The following is a 16,389-nucleotide window of genomic DNA, read 5'->3' on the forward strand; positions in this document are numbered from 1 at the left end:
AACACGTTTATATAGTAGCCAAGCATTATTATTGGATATATCTATAATTTGAGAAAAAATGCTCATATACCACCTGTGTTTCCATAAGCGTATTCCATATAAAGCTATCAACATGTCTCCCAAATCCACACCACTTATATAACTGTTATAGTGTTTTATTAACTCTGGGCATGAAATGTGGGTTTTTCTGTTTTCCATTTTGGAAAATCTTGTATGGTTGCCATTAAAATGGAAGCTAACTAAGAACTACATAAGGTTACGGACTTGTTATCGTACCACTTTACAACAACAATGCGACTCATTGTCTACTCTTTGGTCAAAAGAATATCTCCCATCTTTTTTCATTTTCTTATCAGGTTTAAGTGGGCAACACTAACAGTTCCCAAAGAAAGTTTTCCAAATTCACTTCGAAGATATGTAATAAGTTTCAAACTTGTAAAATAATTATCGAAATAATTTGTCGATAAAGGTTTATTATGGATTATTGAACATAGTGTTAAAACACATTTTGGCACATATACATTCATGTGTAAAACGATGGTTTCTAAAGGAACCGTTTCCTCCATATGGATAGAAATCATACACACTATTCCTGATACGCCACAACGAACAAATATTTTGAAATCCCATTTTTTTGGTTTGTTCTTCACATATTGTCTTCTCCAGCCTGCATTTTTCCCCTTGTATGGGACCATCATTTCATCCCACTGATCATCTAGACTCTAATTTAATTGTGAGACAGTTTCTTCGTACACGTTCTAAAATTGACCTTATTTTGAAATATCTGTCATTATTCAATTCCTCATTGTTGACCAAATGTAGGCTGCGTGGTATTGCTTGATACCTCTTTAGTGACATTACATTTGCAATAAGTTCAAATCACCTCTCTTGCGATCAATAGTTCGTGTACGCCGGCATGTGAACAACTCCCATTAAAAGTTCGATAGCTAAGAAATCGTGCATCTCATCTATACTTGTGTCTACACATTATTTGTGAAATGTTTGTGTCGAATACAGGTTAGTTTGTTCTACGATTAATTCAACAATATCTGCACTAAAAAAGGTTTTAAAATATTGCAAAGGTGTTTTTATATTTTAGGGTTTTGTAAAATCGTTACTTTATTCTGTTGTTATCTCATATTCAAAATCATCAGTCGTCCAGTTGACTGAAGGTTTATCTGTTTTCCTCTTCCGTTTTATTAAAGAACTTGCTTGTTTTTGCACTACTGGAGAAAATTGTGGCACTCCTGAGGGAGTAGCTGCTGCTAGTCTTCGTTTACTGACTGAAACAGGTAATATTTCTACAGATTTTTCTATATCTTCTTTCGAAGTTATATTTTCTTCAACATCATCTGTGTCTTTTGTAAATTCTTTAAAAAAATTACGAGATAATACCTCCTGTTCGTCATCACTACTACTTTCTGGGTAGCTTTCAGCACCAACTGGAGGCAAAAGAGCCATTATTTTATCAATTTCCTTTTTTTAATCTGAAAAAAAAAGTTAATGTCAAATAAGACATATCGGGCGGTGTATACTATACAATACAAAAAGTTTTGATTCGATTTGATGAAAAAATATTTACAGAACACCAAAAATTTGTTTATACGTAAATGTCGAGACTGTATCCATATCGTCAGAACTAAATGAGCGAAGTTAAGAATTTTCGGGCCGATTTCCAGTCGGCTACATACGGTAGTGTATACTCAACTATACAGTGCTAAGAACTGGGTTTCAAATACTATTGATTGTCAAATAAAAAATTTGAAATATTATGTATATTATAACCTGTTTTGCTCCATGATTATAACACACGTTGCCAAGTTAAGGGTTAAACTCAACAAAGCGTTTTGGTAATTCGAGGCCAGGCATTTGAAATCACATAAATTTTTACGAAAAAAATGTATTTATATAATTATAATGTTTTTTAAATTAAAATCTGTGTAAATTAGTGTCACCAATAAATGGTTATTTAATCCATCAACTTACTTTGTGATGTAGTATTAATTGAGTATTTTAGTGTAATTAGCTAAAATCTTAAGTTGACTGATTCTTTTTTGCAGATCAGTGCAGTATTATTAGTACATTACAGTACAGTACAGTACATTACAGTAGCCAGAGAAGCATTATTTTCAAGATTTTCAAGAAGTTTTAATAAGAATTTAATAAAGATATTCAAGGTTTTTAATTATTTTTTCATTATAGTTAAAAATTTAACAATTTACATGTAATTAGCCAATCCAAAACCTCAATCGCCCTTACTAATGCGTCCGCTATGCCGACAATCATCATGAAACTTTTTTTCCGATTTATCAGACCTGATCGACTATGACAGTAATCATATTTTTTCACTGTTTCAGAATTAATATCCTGCCTACGAAAAATAAATTAAATATGAAATGTGCACAAAAATAGAAGTACTTATGCGATTAAATATATGCTAAAATGGTATTTTTTTAGTAAAAAAGCATGGAAAATCGATTCCTACTAATAATTTCTACATAAAACAGTGACTGATGAAGTGCTACTACAAACAGTGTTGTTGTGTGCGGATGGGCATGTGCTAGAGGACTGAAAACATAGTTTTCCAAGTAGGAGCTGCTGCAAAATGGATTGGTCAGCCGTTATTTGGTGCATGCTGATTTGGATGGGTCTTCATATTACAAAAGGTAAAATATGCATGCTTTTTCATTTCTCTTTTTTTACAAAACGAACCCTTTTTCGTGTTAGTGTCCATTTGTTCACCAAAAATTAATTAACACAAACAAAATGAAGTGGAAGCACATTTCTGTAATTTCGTGTGATTTTCGAAATAGTGGAAAATGTCTATTGAATTGGCTGCTAATAATAATTGTGCTTACTTTTTATTGTTATTTGTGGAAAGGTTTTAATTAACGGTTTTTATATTTCTAATGTACGTGATGTTAATACTATACTTTGTATACCAGGTATCTGTCAAATGTTTGTTAATATTATTGTCAAACGTATATACTGGGTGTTTGTAAATAAGTGCGACAAACTTTAGGAGATAATTATGCATTAAGAAATAAGGACAGTTTGTTATAGAAACATATGTCCGCAAATGCTTTGTTTGCGAGATAGGGGGTGTTGATATTTTTCTTACAAATACTCGATTCATTTATTACTCTGAAAGAGGTTGAAATTTGGTAGATTTTAAAAATTCAAATGTCCTTTAGGTGATATATCTTAATTTTTAAATATCTTTAGATTAAGTTTATTAATTCAAAGTGTTTAAGATTTCCAATTTTATGTGGTATTCAAATTATTTTACATAAAGTAACAAATTGGCATTCTGTAAAATGCAAATATGCGACATTTTTAGAAGTGTTTTTTTATATTATTTATACGTAAGTAGTTATCTGAACAAAGACAAGAAGTATTAATAAGTTTTATTTTACAATTAATATAGCATTTTACCCAAGATAATTATAAAAAAATAAATACCTCAGACGAACAGACTGCGAATAACCTTTTCGTTTTATTTTGTCTAGAATCATCAAAAAAAAAATACTAAACTCTTCTTGGCAACTATATCTACCTCCGCTTTTGCTACTAACGAAACCTGCCATAAATTAAACTTCAAGAACGTTATCTGATTGTCGAATCAGTTTACTAAACAATTTCATTTTACTTTTACATACACTAACAGAGGTTCACTTATCTCGGAGATTAATCTTGTACACTTAATTTGTTTGTCGCAGATAGAGGTCTCTGTGGAGACACGTACAACTCTAATTAGTCGATTAAAACTTTGTTACAACTTTACAACTCCAAAACTGCGGTCAGTCATTTGTTATTTATCAAGATAACAACGGTAATGGCGTATGTGTATTTCGAACTTTCACCGGAGGTGAAAGCGATTTTTTGTCATTAGTAGCGGAGAGTTCAAATCTCTAGATAAATTGCAGGTAACAATAGAGGATTTCAACTTGGGAGTTGTATAAAACGGAACTCTGGAGTTTACTTAATAATCTCATTTTGAAAAAAACATGCACCTATGTACAATTTCATAACTACGTAATTAATATAACGACAATTACTTGCTTCCGACATTGCAAATGTATACAGACAGCAAATAAGAGATCAAATAAGGACAGAAAACTTAGAAGAAGAAGAACACAGTAACCAACTATGGGCAAATATATGAGATATTGTGTTATGCGGATTTGCTGCTGGAAAGTAAACTACGTATCAAATGACTGAATATAACATAGATACAAACCATTTCTTTGTTGACTTCAAAGCAGCCTATGGCAGTGTAAAAAGAACTGCATTATATAATGCAATGATAGACTTTTGGATCCCACACGGATTGTCGAGCCACTTATAATGATGATGACAATTCTTGTCACATCTTTTTCAGTGATCTCTCTTTTTTCCATTGATATTTTTATTTTGTCCGTTCCACTCTAATCTAGGACGTCATCTTTTCATCCTTTTATGCGGTTTCCATTTCCAAGTTGTCCGTGGTATTATTGAGTCGCTCATCCCTCGCATATGTCCATACCAGAGTAATTTTTATTTTTCTATTTCGTAATTTAGTGTCTCCAGGTTCATTAGTTCCCTAATTCATTTATTTCTCACTTTGTCCCACTTTTATTTATCACCCACGTCTCTGAGCCATATAGTGAGCAGCTTTCTACTATTGTCTTAAAGTATTGGTGTTTAGTTTTGGTTGTAATATCGTCGCACCATATAATCGAGTGTCATTGCCGTGTTATTGTCTTTACTTTCTTTATTTTATTTATTACCTATATATATTTTATCTGATCCAACATTCGGCAAAGAGGTCTAAAAATGTGCCTCTCTTTATTTAATACAGAATTTGCCACAAACAAAAATACTACTAAGCTACCAAATTAATGAACTCAATAGGTAAAATTGAACTTCCACACCCTAAACGTGATATACCTCAATGTTAAAGATATCCAAACTATGGTCATAACAGCAACAGAAATCCACGTTGTACAGGAGATTATTTTACCAGCCAGTGCCCAAGGAAAAGTTAAAATGATGATGTAAAATAATGTCAACTGTTCTGAAAGTCATCCTGCCTTGGCAGCTTTTGTAACTGACAAGATGATTTTCAATGAACTATAAAAGAAAAGAAAAAGAAACTTTTCGAGAAAAATCTTTACAAAAGCCAAAAATAAATAAAAATCCTACACACACAAAATCAGAACAAATCAGGACGCCAATCTGTCTCGGAAAGTAATGAATCCATAAAACAACAAAACATCCAACAAGCCACCACGTTTCAATCACCTCTACAACTTCTCCAATCAAGCAATGGCAACTTTGAACAATTCATTTAAAGAATGATGGAGCGAATGGATAAAATGTTTGACATCCTGATGACTCTTATCTCTAAAACTAAATGTTTAAAAATTTTAAGATTGGAGTCTGGAACGGAAATGGCTTGCCTAACACTAGTCAAGAAGTGAAAACATTAATTTAAATGGAATTGAATATCCACAAGGCAATGGTCATAGCGGGACTGCAATCTTCTTCTTCAAGTGCCATCTCCGCGGCAGTCGGCAATCATCATAGCTATTCGGACTTTTGAGACGGCTGCTCTGAAAAATTCATTTAATAATACATCCGTACCACTCTCTCAGGTTGCACAGCCATGACATTCTACGCCTTCCTATGCTTCTCTTTCCTTGAATCTTTCCCTGCATAATCAGTTGGAGCAAGGTGTATTTCTCTCCACGTGTAATATGTCCGAGATATTCCAATTTTCTTGTTTTAATTATATTTAAAATTTATATTTCTTTATTCATCCTTCTCAGAACCTTTTTGTTTGTGACGTGTTCTGTGCACGATATTTTTACTGCAATAATAGTAGTCAATTGTATTAAGCACCATGAAACAAGAAAAACTAGAGAATTAAATACACCGGCCACAGATCATTTTACTAGCCAGTGCTCAAGAAAAAGTGCGAAATAATGATGTAAAATATGTCAACTGTTCCGAAAATCATCCTGCCAGTTACAAAAGCTTGACAGCTTTTGTAACTAGCAGGATGATTTTCAAAGAACTACAAAAAAAATTTTTCGAGATAAATCTTTACCAAAGCCAAAAATAAATAAATAGAAACCGATAATTGTGTTAACGAAGTCAACTGACATTTGAAAGAAATTTACCATTTTGTATTTTAAGAGAAGTAATAGTTATTCCTAATTAGGTATTTCTGTACATCTATAATAAATGTTCCTAAAGCGTCTACAGTTCAAAAACCTCTTTTGTAGCCAAAGTGGTTTACTGGGAGTAAATTCTCTTTCTGTAACCTTCAATCTGATCTAAATTTTATAAGCCTTTCAAGAGTTTTAATTACGCAAGATTTAATATTTTAGTAAACCATATTTAAACTTATTCTTTTTTTCTTCAGTTATTATATTTGAAGTGTTCGTTTATATAAATTTTTCTTAATAAATGTATTTTTATACGTATCTGCAGTAAGTATTTATAATAAAAAAATTAGAAACAAATGCGGCTTTGTGCACATCTGCAACATGACCAATCCATTTACGTTTATTTTTTAAAACAATCCCTGTTTATCGTCCCAAATTCCGTTAAGTCTGGGAAACATGCCCATAACACAATCCCAGTAATGTATATTGCCAAGTTTTCCGTGGAATTCCGCCGTCGTTATCCAATAACGCGAGCCGATCCGAAGTATCCAGACATTTCCTTAAAGGGTCTGGCTTCTTTGTTTTACTGTTTGTACGAGATTTATTGCATATAAGGGAATTGTCCCAGGGACACATCTCCGGATACATCCTCGCTCTTTAAGTGGGCATTCTTCTTGCAATTGATACGTTGCCCGAATGAGAATTGGTAATGTGGCTATGACTTACGATAAAGAGGGAGGACTTTGTCCTTTTTGTAAACGATATTAAAGAAATAAATTTCGGTAGTTTCCATTTCGAGCTGTTGGACGTTTTGCTATTCGTTTACCCAATATTAAAAAAAAAGATATAAAAATGAGTTTTTAAGTGTGTCTTTTGATTCTCTGTACCTTATTCTTACAGTCAAACGAGACTGAGTGAAAAATAGTGCCTTTTAATGCACTAATATAATATTATTTTATTAATTTAATCAATATTTTTACCGATTACCAAAAATAGTCCAGTCGCCAGAAGATTTTATCTCTAAAACCGAGGCGAACAAGCTTGATTTTGCTACGAATATCCAAATTTTGGGACCCCAAAAAAGATGAAAAAAAGTTTGCCATTCCTACCCTCGGGCTTCCCCTTCACTAACAGAAAACAGAAAACATCAGTTTACTAAGAATCTGTACGCCGTAGAAAAAAATGTTTTAAATATAAAATGTAGCTAAGATAATTTTAAATAAAAATGTTTTTTATCACTTTTTGTGTAGAATAAACTGTTTTCTCTAATAATTTTTTAATTAAAATGTATATCAACTGGACGGTAAAAATTCGATATATTTTGATTATAGTGTCCGGTAGACCAAAATTAAAATGCGTTTAAAAGGTGAAGAGTAGTTTAAGAGTGTGTTTTTTACGATTCTTCTGAGATCAATAAAATTTATCACTTCCATTTACCGATCGCTGTAAAACTTCTATTGTTCGGGCGTAATTTTTGTAACATTAAATATGAAAATTTGATTTTGGGTTTTGGCAACAAATGTGATGCTTAAATAAACGCCGAATTTAACTATCACATTACAAACGATGACGTTACGGAAAGTAGTTCCATAGAGACGGCATCAGGTGGAATTTGCAGGTGTAGTAGCTGCGTAAAAATCTTTTTCGATAAAAATAATATGACGTCACACAGTGATTAGGTGCATCATTGCAAAAAGTTATAACGATTCATTTCTCCATGGTAGTCAGTATTTTTTGTTTTGGATGAAAAAACCAATTCAGCTCCCTGAATAAATCCATTACAACTTCCTGCATGGAGAAGGATATTTCTAAAAAATAGTTTAAATTACTAAATAATATATACACTCGCGATCATGAAATCCGGGTCACCTTGAAAATTTCAAGTTTCTGGAATATTTTTGCCTCTGGTGCAGTAATAACCTTTTTTTAGGCTAACATATTTTTTATTTATCAGCAATGTTTTGAAAGAAAAAAAACAGTTTTTTATTGTTTTTATTGAAAAAGCAGAAAACAAACCAAATTGTTGATAAAACAGGCATACGAAAATAATGGAAAATACAGAACGTGGTAAAATGTCAGTGAAATTTCAATGACTAATATCGTGTATTGCCTCCACTTGCTCTAATGACCTCTTGCAGACGACGGGGCATACTCTCAATTTTTCTCCGGATTACATGTTGTGGTATGTTATTCCACTCTCTCACTAACAGATCCTTAAGCTCCTGTGCGTTGTTAGGAGGAGATGTTAGGGGTTGAATACGTTTTTTCAAATCTTCCCAGAGATGTTTGATGGGATTCAGGTCCGGAGACCTAGCTGGCCAGGGTAACCTCGTAATTCTAACCTCGTCCAAGTATTGCATACTGATCATGACAACGTGCGTTCGCGCGTTGTTCTGCATAAAAACGACGTTTTCTCCAAGCCTTGCCATGGTATGCATAACATGTTCTTCCAGAATCTCCGTAATGTCCCTTCGTGCAGTTAAGGACCCATTTTCGATGAAGGGTAATTCTGTGCGGAAGTCTGAAGATACACCTCCCCAAGCTATGACCGAGCCTCCACCAAATGGCATTTTTGGAGCAATGCAAGCTTGTGAAAATCATTCACCGGTTCTCCTCCAAACTCTTACACGTCCATCGGATCCAGTTAGGCAGAAACGGGATTCATCTGAGAATAATTCTTTGCTCCAATCGTTAATTCCTCAATGCGCGTGTTGTCGAGCAAAAGCTAGTCGTGCAACTCGATGAGCCAGGCGAAGTGGCGGTCCTGTAGCCATTACCCGAGAAGATAGTCCAAAAGAACGAAATCTTCTCCTGACTGTTGCAACGTTAACATTGCAAATTCGTGCTTCTTGTAGACGATTTCGATGCATAATCGCAGTTGAGGACCGCTTTCGTAAAGCCTGAAACACAAGAAAACGGTCATCTCGTACCGTGGTCATTCTTCTTCGTCCAGAGCCAGGTCGTATGGATAGCAAACCCTTCTCCTGAAAGCGTTGAAGCACTCGTTGAACCGTAGAAAGGCTTACGCCGACAGTTTTTGCGACTTGCCGTTGATTGTGACCGTCTTTCACAAGCGCAACAATTTGTGCCGTTTCAACGACAGTTAAGGGTATTTTTGGCAAAAAATAAACAATAATAAACACTAATAATGGCAATAATAATCACTAATGGTGGCAGTAATAAACGTTTGTGCGCTGCGTTTGAACAGAAAGTCGAAGCACAAATGAGACATTTAAAACAAGCGGCAGTTACAGGTACCGTTCATTTTGGGAAGTGTGCGCTTTCCCGCGAAATCGGCACTATGAAATTCTTTGTTGCAAAGGAAACCGCTAAGCCGACAACAATTCCCAGAAACATGCATTAGTTTGTATTTGTATTATTATTTTTTACGATAAAGCTCGTTAAAAATGAAATATCGGTGATTTTCAAGGTGACCCGGATTTTATGATCGCGAGTGTATATATTAAACCTAGAGAACCTAGAGCTAAGATTAATACTATTATAAAAATTAATATTAAACTCACCTACCAGTCTTCCGGGTTGAACCGCGTTGATTTCCATTGCGGCGAACTTTCGACATCCTCTCTGATGTCTTTTTCAGGGCTTCCGAGGTCTCAGTCTCCCAAGCCTGCAGACACTGCTACACTGATCACTATTCACTTCACTACTACGACTGGGAACAGGGGACGGTTTATTTCAGACGGACCGTCGATGGTGACGTGGCCTGGGTGGAGGTTGGCTTGGGAGTTGGCGCGAACATTTCCGACAGTGGGATTTTGATTCGAGAATGGAGGGGACGATATTTTCTTTATGAGAGGTCTCCATGTAGAAGGTAACGTATGACGTCATCTCTTTTATACAGACAATTTGGCCTTTTTTGGCCTATGGTTCTGGAGTTTTCAAAATCAATTTTGTAAATGGCATGTCTCGCAAAACAGGAAACGAAAAAAGGTATATCGATGGAAGGCAACTGTATATACGTATTTCTGACTATTGGTCGTCTTCAGTAAGGTGCTGCTAAGTTAGAAAATTAGCATGTTAACTTGGGAAAGGATCAGTGCAGGATAAATGCGACCAATTTGTGACATAAGAGTTATAAGACCCTAATGGTTTCCAGGGCAACAACTAAAAATAACCACGGAAGAAGTTACAGCTACCTGGTGAAAGAAATACCAAACGTTGAAACTTTTAAAACAAATGAAAAAGGTTAATGCGAGTGATTAATAAATGTAAAATGTAATGGCATGTTTCACAAAACAGAAAACCAAAAATCCACAAGGAAACTAAGTTCCTGTAGCTGGCTGTATACCAGGTATCACAAAAAATTTATTTTTCGGTTTATTCTACACAAAAAGTGCGAACAGTCATTTTTGGTCAAAATTATCTCAGCTATCTATCTTATTTGAAGCATTTTTTCTACGACGTATAGATCCTTGGTAAATCGATGTTTTCCGATTTCTTCCCTACGAACGGGGTTTCGGGAAGACACCAGGGGGAGGATAAGCAAACTATTTTGCATTTTTTTGCGGTCTCAAACTTGACATTCCCAGCAAAATTTATTTTGTTCGTATATAAGATTAAGTGACATTTTTTTCGTCTCTGACGACTGAACTATACAACGATTAAATCAGATAAAAATAAAATAGTAAGTAGGATGAATTTCCATATCCTAGAAAAAATATTTTCAATCAAATATTATTACAATTCATACGCATTTTAATAAACTAATGAATTTTAATATTATAAATTACCTAACCTTTTGTTATTGTAAAATGTGCAATTAGCTTAAAGATCGATTTTTGAAATACCCCGCCAATGCCGTTCTGGTCCGATACATGTCGATTTGACTAATGGAATTGAAGCCGCTTTCACAGCCAGTCAGCCGACGACAGAAGTTCAAAGAGTTTCTGTTGACTGTGCTGATTGCATGAATGATAGCGATTTTCTTTGAAGAGATGTTGATCTGGTATAAGAGTGGCAATTTCCATTTTACTATTCAACGACAAGTTTACTAAATCATAAACGCTTTATGTTCGGAAACTGATAGGTTCCTTCGTATATATTTCCTGAAAATTTCAGTAGGTAGATAAATCTGTCGTGACTTTAAATCGATTACAGTTAACATTTCAACTACAGTTGATAAGTTCTTTACTTTCAATATTGTGTGTCCAATGCCTGCTTAAATAAAAACTGCTCAAAATGCCAGAAAAAAAATTAAACTGGCAATGAGAAACTATCCTTTAAATATTTTTATTTCAAAGAATAATATATTTTCGTATTGTAACATCGGTCTAGCCATTCTGCTTGCTTGGGTGGATTCTTTTGTACTGTTGCCAAAGATCCATTTGGAACTCTTCTCATTTATCGAAATACATAATCTTTTTTCGTACGAAAACTGTTTCATGTTGTCAATGAGATTTATATGTAGTGTCATTACCACCAAATGCTTGGAAATCAAAGTAACTAAGCTAATATTTCGCAACCTACAGCAATGCGAAATAAAAATTATAGAGAAATTGTTTTTAAGGATGTTACTCCTGGTGATTGCCCTGAATAAATAGTATACATACTGGTCAATTTAATGTGTATACGTATAAAATCCTTTTTTAACATTCTTATAGTTACTATTAGTAGCAAACAGTACAGGGAAATTTATCGTGGCTGAATAGATCAAGTAATCTAAAGTCTTAAAAAAAAGTTCATACTTAAAGAACAATAATTTACATTAAATATAATGAAACAAGCAGTACGCCTGTTAATTCCTCTAATTTATAAAGAAAAAATGACAATTTTGAAATTGGTGAAATCTGTCTCAAAGTAAGTCGTCTTGGTTTTGCCCTCATTTAACGATTTATTTTCTAACTACCATTATCACTAGATAAACACCTGTTAAAACCCTACTTTCTTTTCAGTGCCTCATTTTCTATCGAAGGTTGAAAGTCATCATGGATAAGTGGATCTTGCTGACCGCCGCTCTAAATAGTTCTGCTCTACCCAACGCATTTCCTCAGGTTTTAAAGCCAGGATATTTATTGACTTTCCTCAAATTTTGCCTTACGTAACGAGTTGTAATAATGAGTATTTTAGCACTCTCATTACATGTCCTAAGTAATTAAGTCTTTGTCTTATAGTTGATAGTCAATATTATTTCTGTTTTATTTCCTATTATTCTAGTAACTTCCACGTTTGACACTGTTTGAATCGAGTCCTCGCACCAATACTATTTGCGCTTCGAAATTTGATCAGGCCAATCCCTTTTGGCTTGAAGTATTGAGGTTTTAGTTGAGTTTGGGCGCCAGGTTCTGAGCTCCTTTGAACCATGTTCTTTTACCAACAAATGACGAGTATCATCGCGCTGATCCAAGATCGCCAATTCTACACTATTGGTACTGTAAACTGGCAAGATGGGAGCTAGGAGTGGCACTCCAGGCACCGTTGGATCCCCGTTTTAGACGTAGCTCTAACCTTGTGTCCCGATAACTTAGAAGGTTTTTACATGTAATAAATCATGTGCATGCTGTCGTGATTTCTTAGAATGCTTTCAATATTCAGTGTGATTGTTTGGAAGTTCTAATTAGACGTTTCGAAAATTTAAGGACACTCTTTTAAAGGCTTCTGTATTTGAAGATAGTATTTTTCATCGGTATTTAGTACAGTTTTAAAATATCTAGCCCATCTGCCCAGTTTTTCGTCTATTCCTTCGACTAAATGTCCGTCCTTATCTTTTTAATATTTCGGTGGGTTTTATATTGACTTTTATTGCTTCGTAAAAGTTTCTGACTTTGTTGTTTACAAAATCTTCTTCAATATTATTTAATTTTTCTTTCAGGTAAAACCTTCTCTTTGTTCTGCATATTTTTTTTTGCTTCCCTTCTCTTTTCAGCAAATAGTTCTCTACTATTCAAATTATTCTTTCTTATGCCATTGATTCTGGATCTATTCCTCTCCTCAATCGATCTCTTACAATCATTATCATACCAACCTTTTTGTCATACCATTGCATTGAGTTCCAAAGCTAAGAAGTTGACCATGATCCCTCTTACCATCATTCTTAGTCTTAACAGAGTATTTTGTGGTACGTAGTATTATGTCTTATTTTCTTCTTTTCGTTGTGTGTATTATGTCTGTTTTGTTATTTATATGGTTTAGAACTTCTCTGTTTGCAACCCTGTAACTACTACATAACTGGTGTATGCTACTAACTTCGCAGTAGGAACCAATAAGTACATACTTTGACCAATACAAACCTTTCTCTTGTGTGATCACCCACTTTTCGTTATGTATTTAGCCTAAATATTTGTACTGCTGTACGCAATCTCCGACTTCGTCATACTCCAGAATGACTCTGCTCGTTTTGTGTTGGTTTTTCAACTTGAACTCCATCTTTTTATTATTTTTTGCTATGCAGTTTAACCGTTCTGGTAAAATTTTCAATGAGTCCCCTAGAACAGTGGTTCTCAAAACTTTTTCAGTCGCGGCACCCTTGTAGAGCTAAAAATATTTCTAGGCACATCAACCCTTGAAGCGATTTGGGAAACGACAAAAAGTGAGAAAATACAATTCTGAGGTTCATTTGATTTCAATATAAACTTTATTTCAGATCAATAAAACACAGTACATTTAATATTCAAATATCCTTACTTAATGTGATGAATGAAACTGTTTCGATAATGTTTTTATTATATCCTTTATAGTTATGGGTATCTTTGTAAGTTTGGCTTTCAAATCCCTTGATGAAGAAGACTCACAGACATAAGTCGATGTGAAACATATAAGTTTTTTCATTGCAACTTTACCAACAACATTATTTTCTGAATATACCTGCATCCAGAACTCTTTTTGACTTCCTTCATGGTATTTGAGTTTTAAACTGCTATCTTCAGTGATCTCAAGTAGATTTTAAAAAACTTCATTTGTCATTCCGAGAGGTTTATTTTTTGGTCGCACGAAAATGGGTCCATCATCCAGCTATAAGTCATCTAAGTCAATGTCAGGAAAATAGTTTACAATACTTTCTTCCAAACCTTGCAAATGAGCAATAACAATTTCAAAGAAGTTCGTTTGAGGATTGATTTCATTTGCTATAACAAATTCCTGTAATCGAGAGAAATATGTGAAATATGCTTTGAAAAATGTAACTTTTTATGCAAGGCTTTGATTTTATCTAATTGTGCACCTCCTTTGCCTTGAAGCGAAGTGGTGGTATTATTTAGTATTTTGAAGATGTCTGAATAGTATCCCAATTTTAGAAGCCAATTAACATTTTTTAATTCTTGGATGAAAGACTCTGTAAATGTGATAATTAGTGAATCTTTTAGTTCAAATAGTCTCCCCAAAATTGTTCTCCTTGATAGCCACCGAACCTCTATGTAGAGGTGATCAAAAGATTGAAGTGATCCATATCCATATCTTCAGCGGTGAGCTTTAAAAGGCGTGCTTGAAGCGAACGTCTCTTCACATGGTTAATTAGTCTTTCAAATCTTGAGGCACCTTTTTAGTTGCCAAAGAATGGCGATCTAAGATACAATGACCTCTGGAGCCATTTTCTGCCACTACCTGTATTCTAGACGCCGCCCCTCTAATTTTACCAACTATTGCAGCCGCTTCATCACTGCAAATATCCACACATTTACTCCAGTCATTTACGTGTATCATTTTTTCTTATACATTCGTGGATAGTCTTAAAAATTTCTTCACCAGCGACATAACCTTTAAGATCTTCACACACAAGGAGTTTTGCTTTTATTTTCATCCCTAATGGAAACCTCACAAACACAAGCAGAACAGCAAGTCCAGCAATGTCGGTACTTTCATCAAGCTATAAACTGAAACAAGTTTTTAATCTATTTATAAGTTCCCTCTCTACAAAGTCCGAAATAGTGTGAATTCTCTTGCTTATAGTGCTGTTTGACATCTGCACATTATCAATATTCTTGGTCATATCTGGACCTAATATGCATTGTACGACATCCTTCACGCAAGGTTTAATCAGTTCCACGGCAATGGTATGGGGTTTTCCAGCTTTTGCAATGTACAAACCAACAATAAATGATGCTTTAGTGAAGTTTTCATTTTCATTTTTTCAGACTCTTTCTATCATGCATGAGCCTGCCTGAAGAGATGAAGCACGACGTTTGAAGGTTTCTTCGGCCTTATTTTTCCCCAAATTTTTTTTTGTAAGGAACCTTCTTTTCACGAATTGAGGGAGAACAATTTGGATGAGCTGGACTCGAATGGATCTCGTGGACATTTGCATCTTCTCCATCTCTGCTAGTTGTCGCTGAATCAGTTGATTCATATGCTTCAGTGACTTCACTACATTTCCTTTTAAAGATTCAGGTTTCAGCCAATTTTCCATTATTCTGGAATGAAAAAATGCCCCAAATAAGAGAGAGCAAAACAATGAAAGGTATTTTCCAGTAATAGTGCAAGACATATTTTATGGCAAAAATAGCAACAAAAGTACATAAAATTATACATAGTAATTCCAATGAATATAATTACTTACGTCGTCACTTTTCTTCTGTAGTTATATCTAAAACTTCCACTTTGAAATCTAACTCTAATTTTTACAAAACTCACTTATCGGCTGCAAGAATTAAACCAAAGAATATAGACGCTTAAGCTAAGACGCTAAGCGTCTATATTCTTTGATTAAACTGTGGAATGAATGCAGTTAGCAGTCGTGTCGGTCGAATTCAGCTGTTTGTTTCTCGGTCGCCATCGAGACTACACATTACAGTGCTGCCAGGTCTACCGTTTTTACGGTATATCTACCGTTTTCCACCTCGATCTACCGCTCTACCGTTTTAACACCTTATTCTACCGCATTTTTTTTAATTTAAAGCATTTGACAAAACATAATATACGTATACATAATATACAGGAGGTGTATTTTGGTTCTGACATTTCTACGTCTAGTGTAGATAAAAATGATTTAGGGTTTGTAAAGTTAAAGTGTTTAGAATTTTATATAGAGGATCTGGACCAATTATTAAAAAGTTTTCCCATAAAAAATAACATCTTGAAAGATTTGCAGTTCATATATCCTGATTTGGTGCTAAGTAGAAAAATTAATTCAATTGCACATATTTCACCAAAATTGGGCAATATTGGGATAAATCAGGGTGATCTTCAATCATTAGATAATGAGTGGAGACTTTTACGAAACACTGAGTTGCCTGAATCTAATGATATACTAGCATTTTGGAGTCAAGTAAGTGAAATGAATTATGGT

General features: G+C 34.3%; 1 protein-coding gene across 1 annotated transcript in view; it reads left to right on the plus strand.

Moving 5' to 3' along the window:
• Positions 1–16,389, plus strand: part of LOC140447263 (roundabout homolog 1-like) — a 711,862-nt gene that overhangs the window by 55,321 nt on the left and 640,152 nt on the right. Inside the window, exon 2 of the mRNA XM_072539818.1 lies at positions 2,358–2,666. Within this exon, the coding sequence (XP_072395919.1) occupies positions 2,606–2,666 (61 nt within the window). The 5' untranslated portion in view covers positions 2,358–2,605. The remainder of the gene's footprint in view (positions 1–2,357; positions 2,667–16,389) is intronic.

This window comes from Diabrotica undecimpunctata, chromosome 8 (genome assembly GCF_040954645.1).
Source record: "Diabrotica undecimpunctata isolate CICGRU chromosome 8, icDiaUnde3, whole genome shotgun sequence".
NCBI classification, from domain to species: Eukaryota; Metazoa; Arthropoda; class Insecta; order Coleoptera; family Chrysomelidae; genus Diabrotica; species Diabrotica undecimpunctata.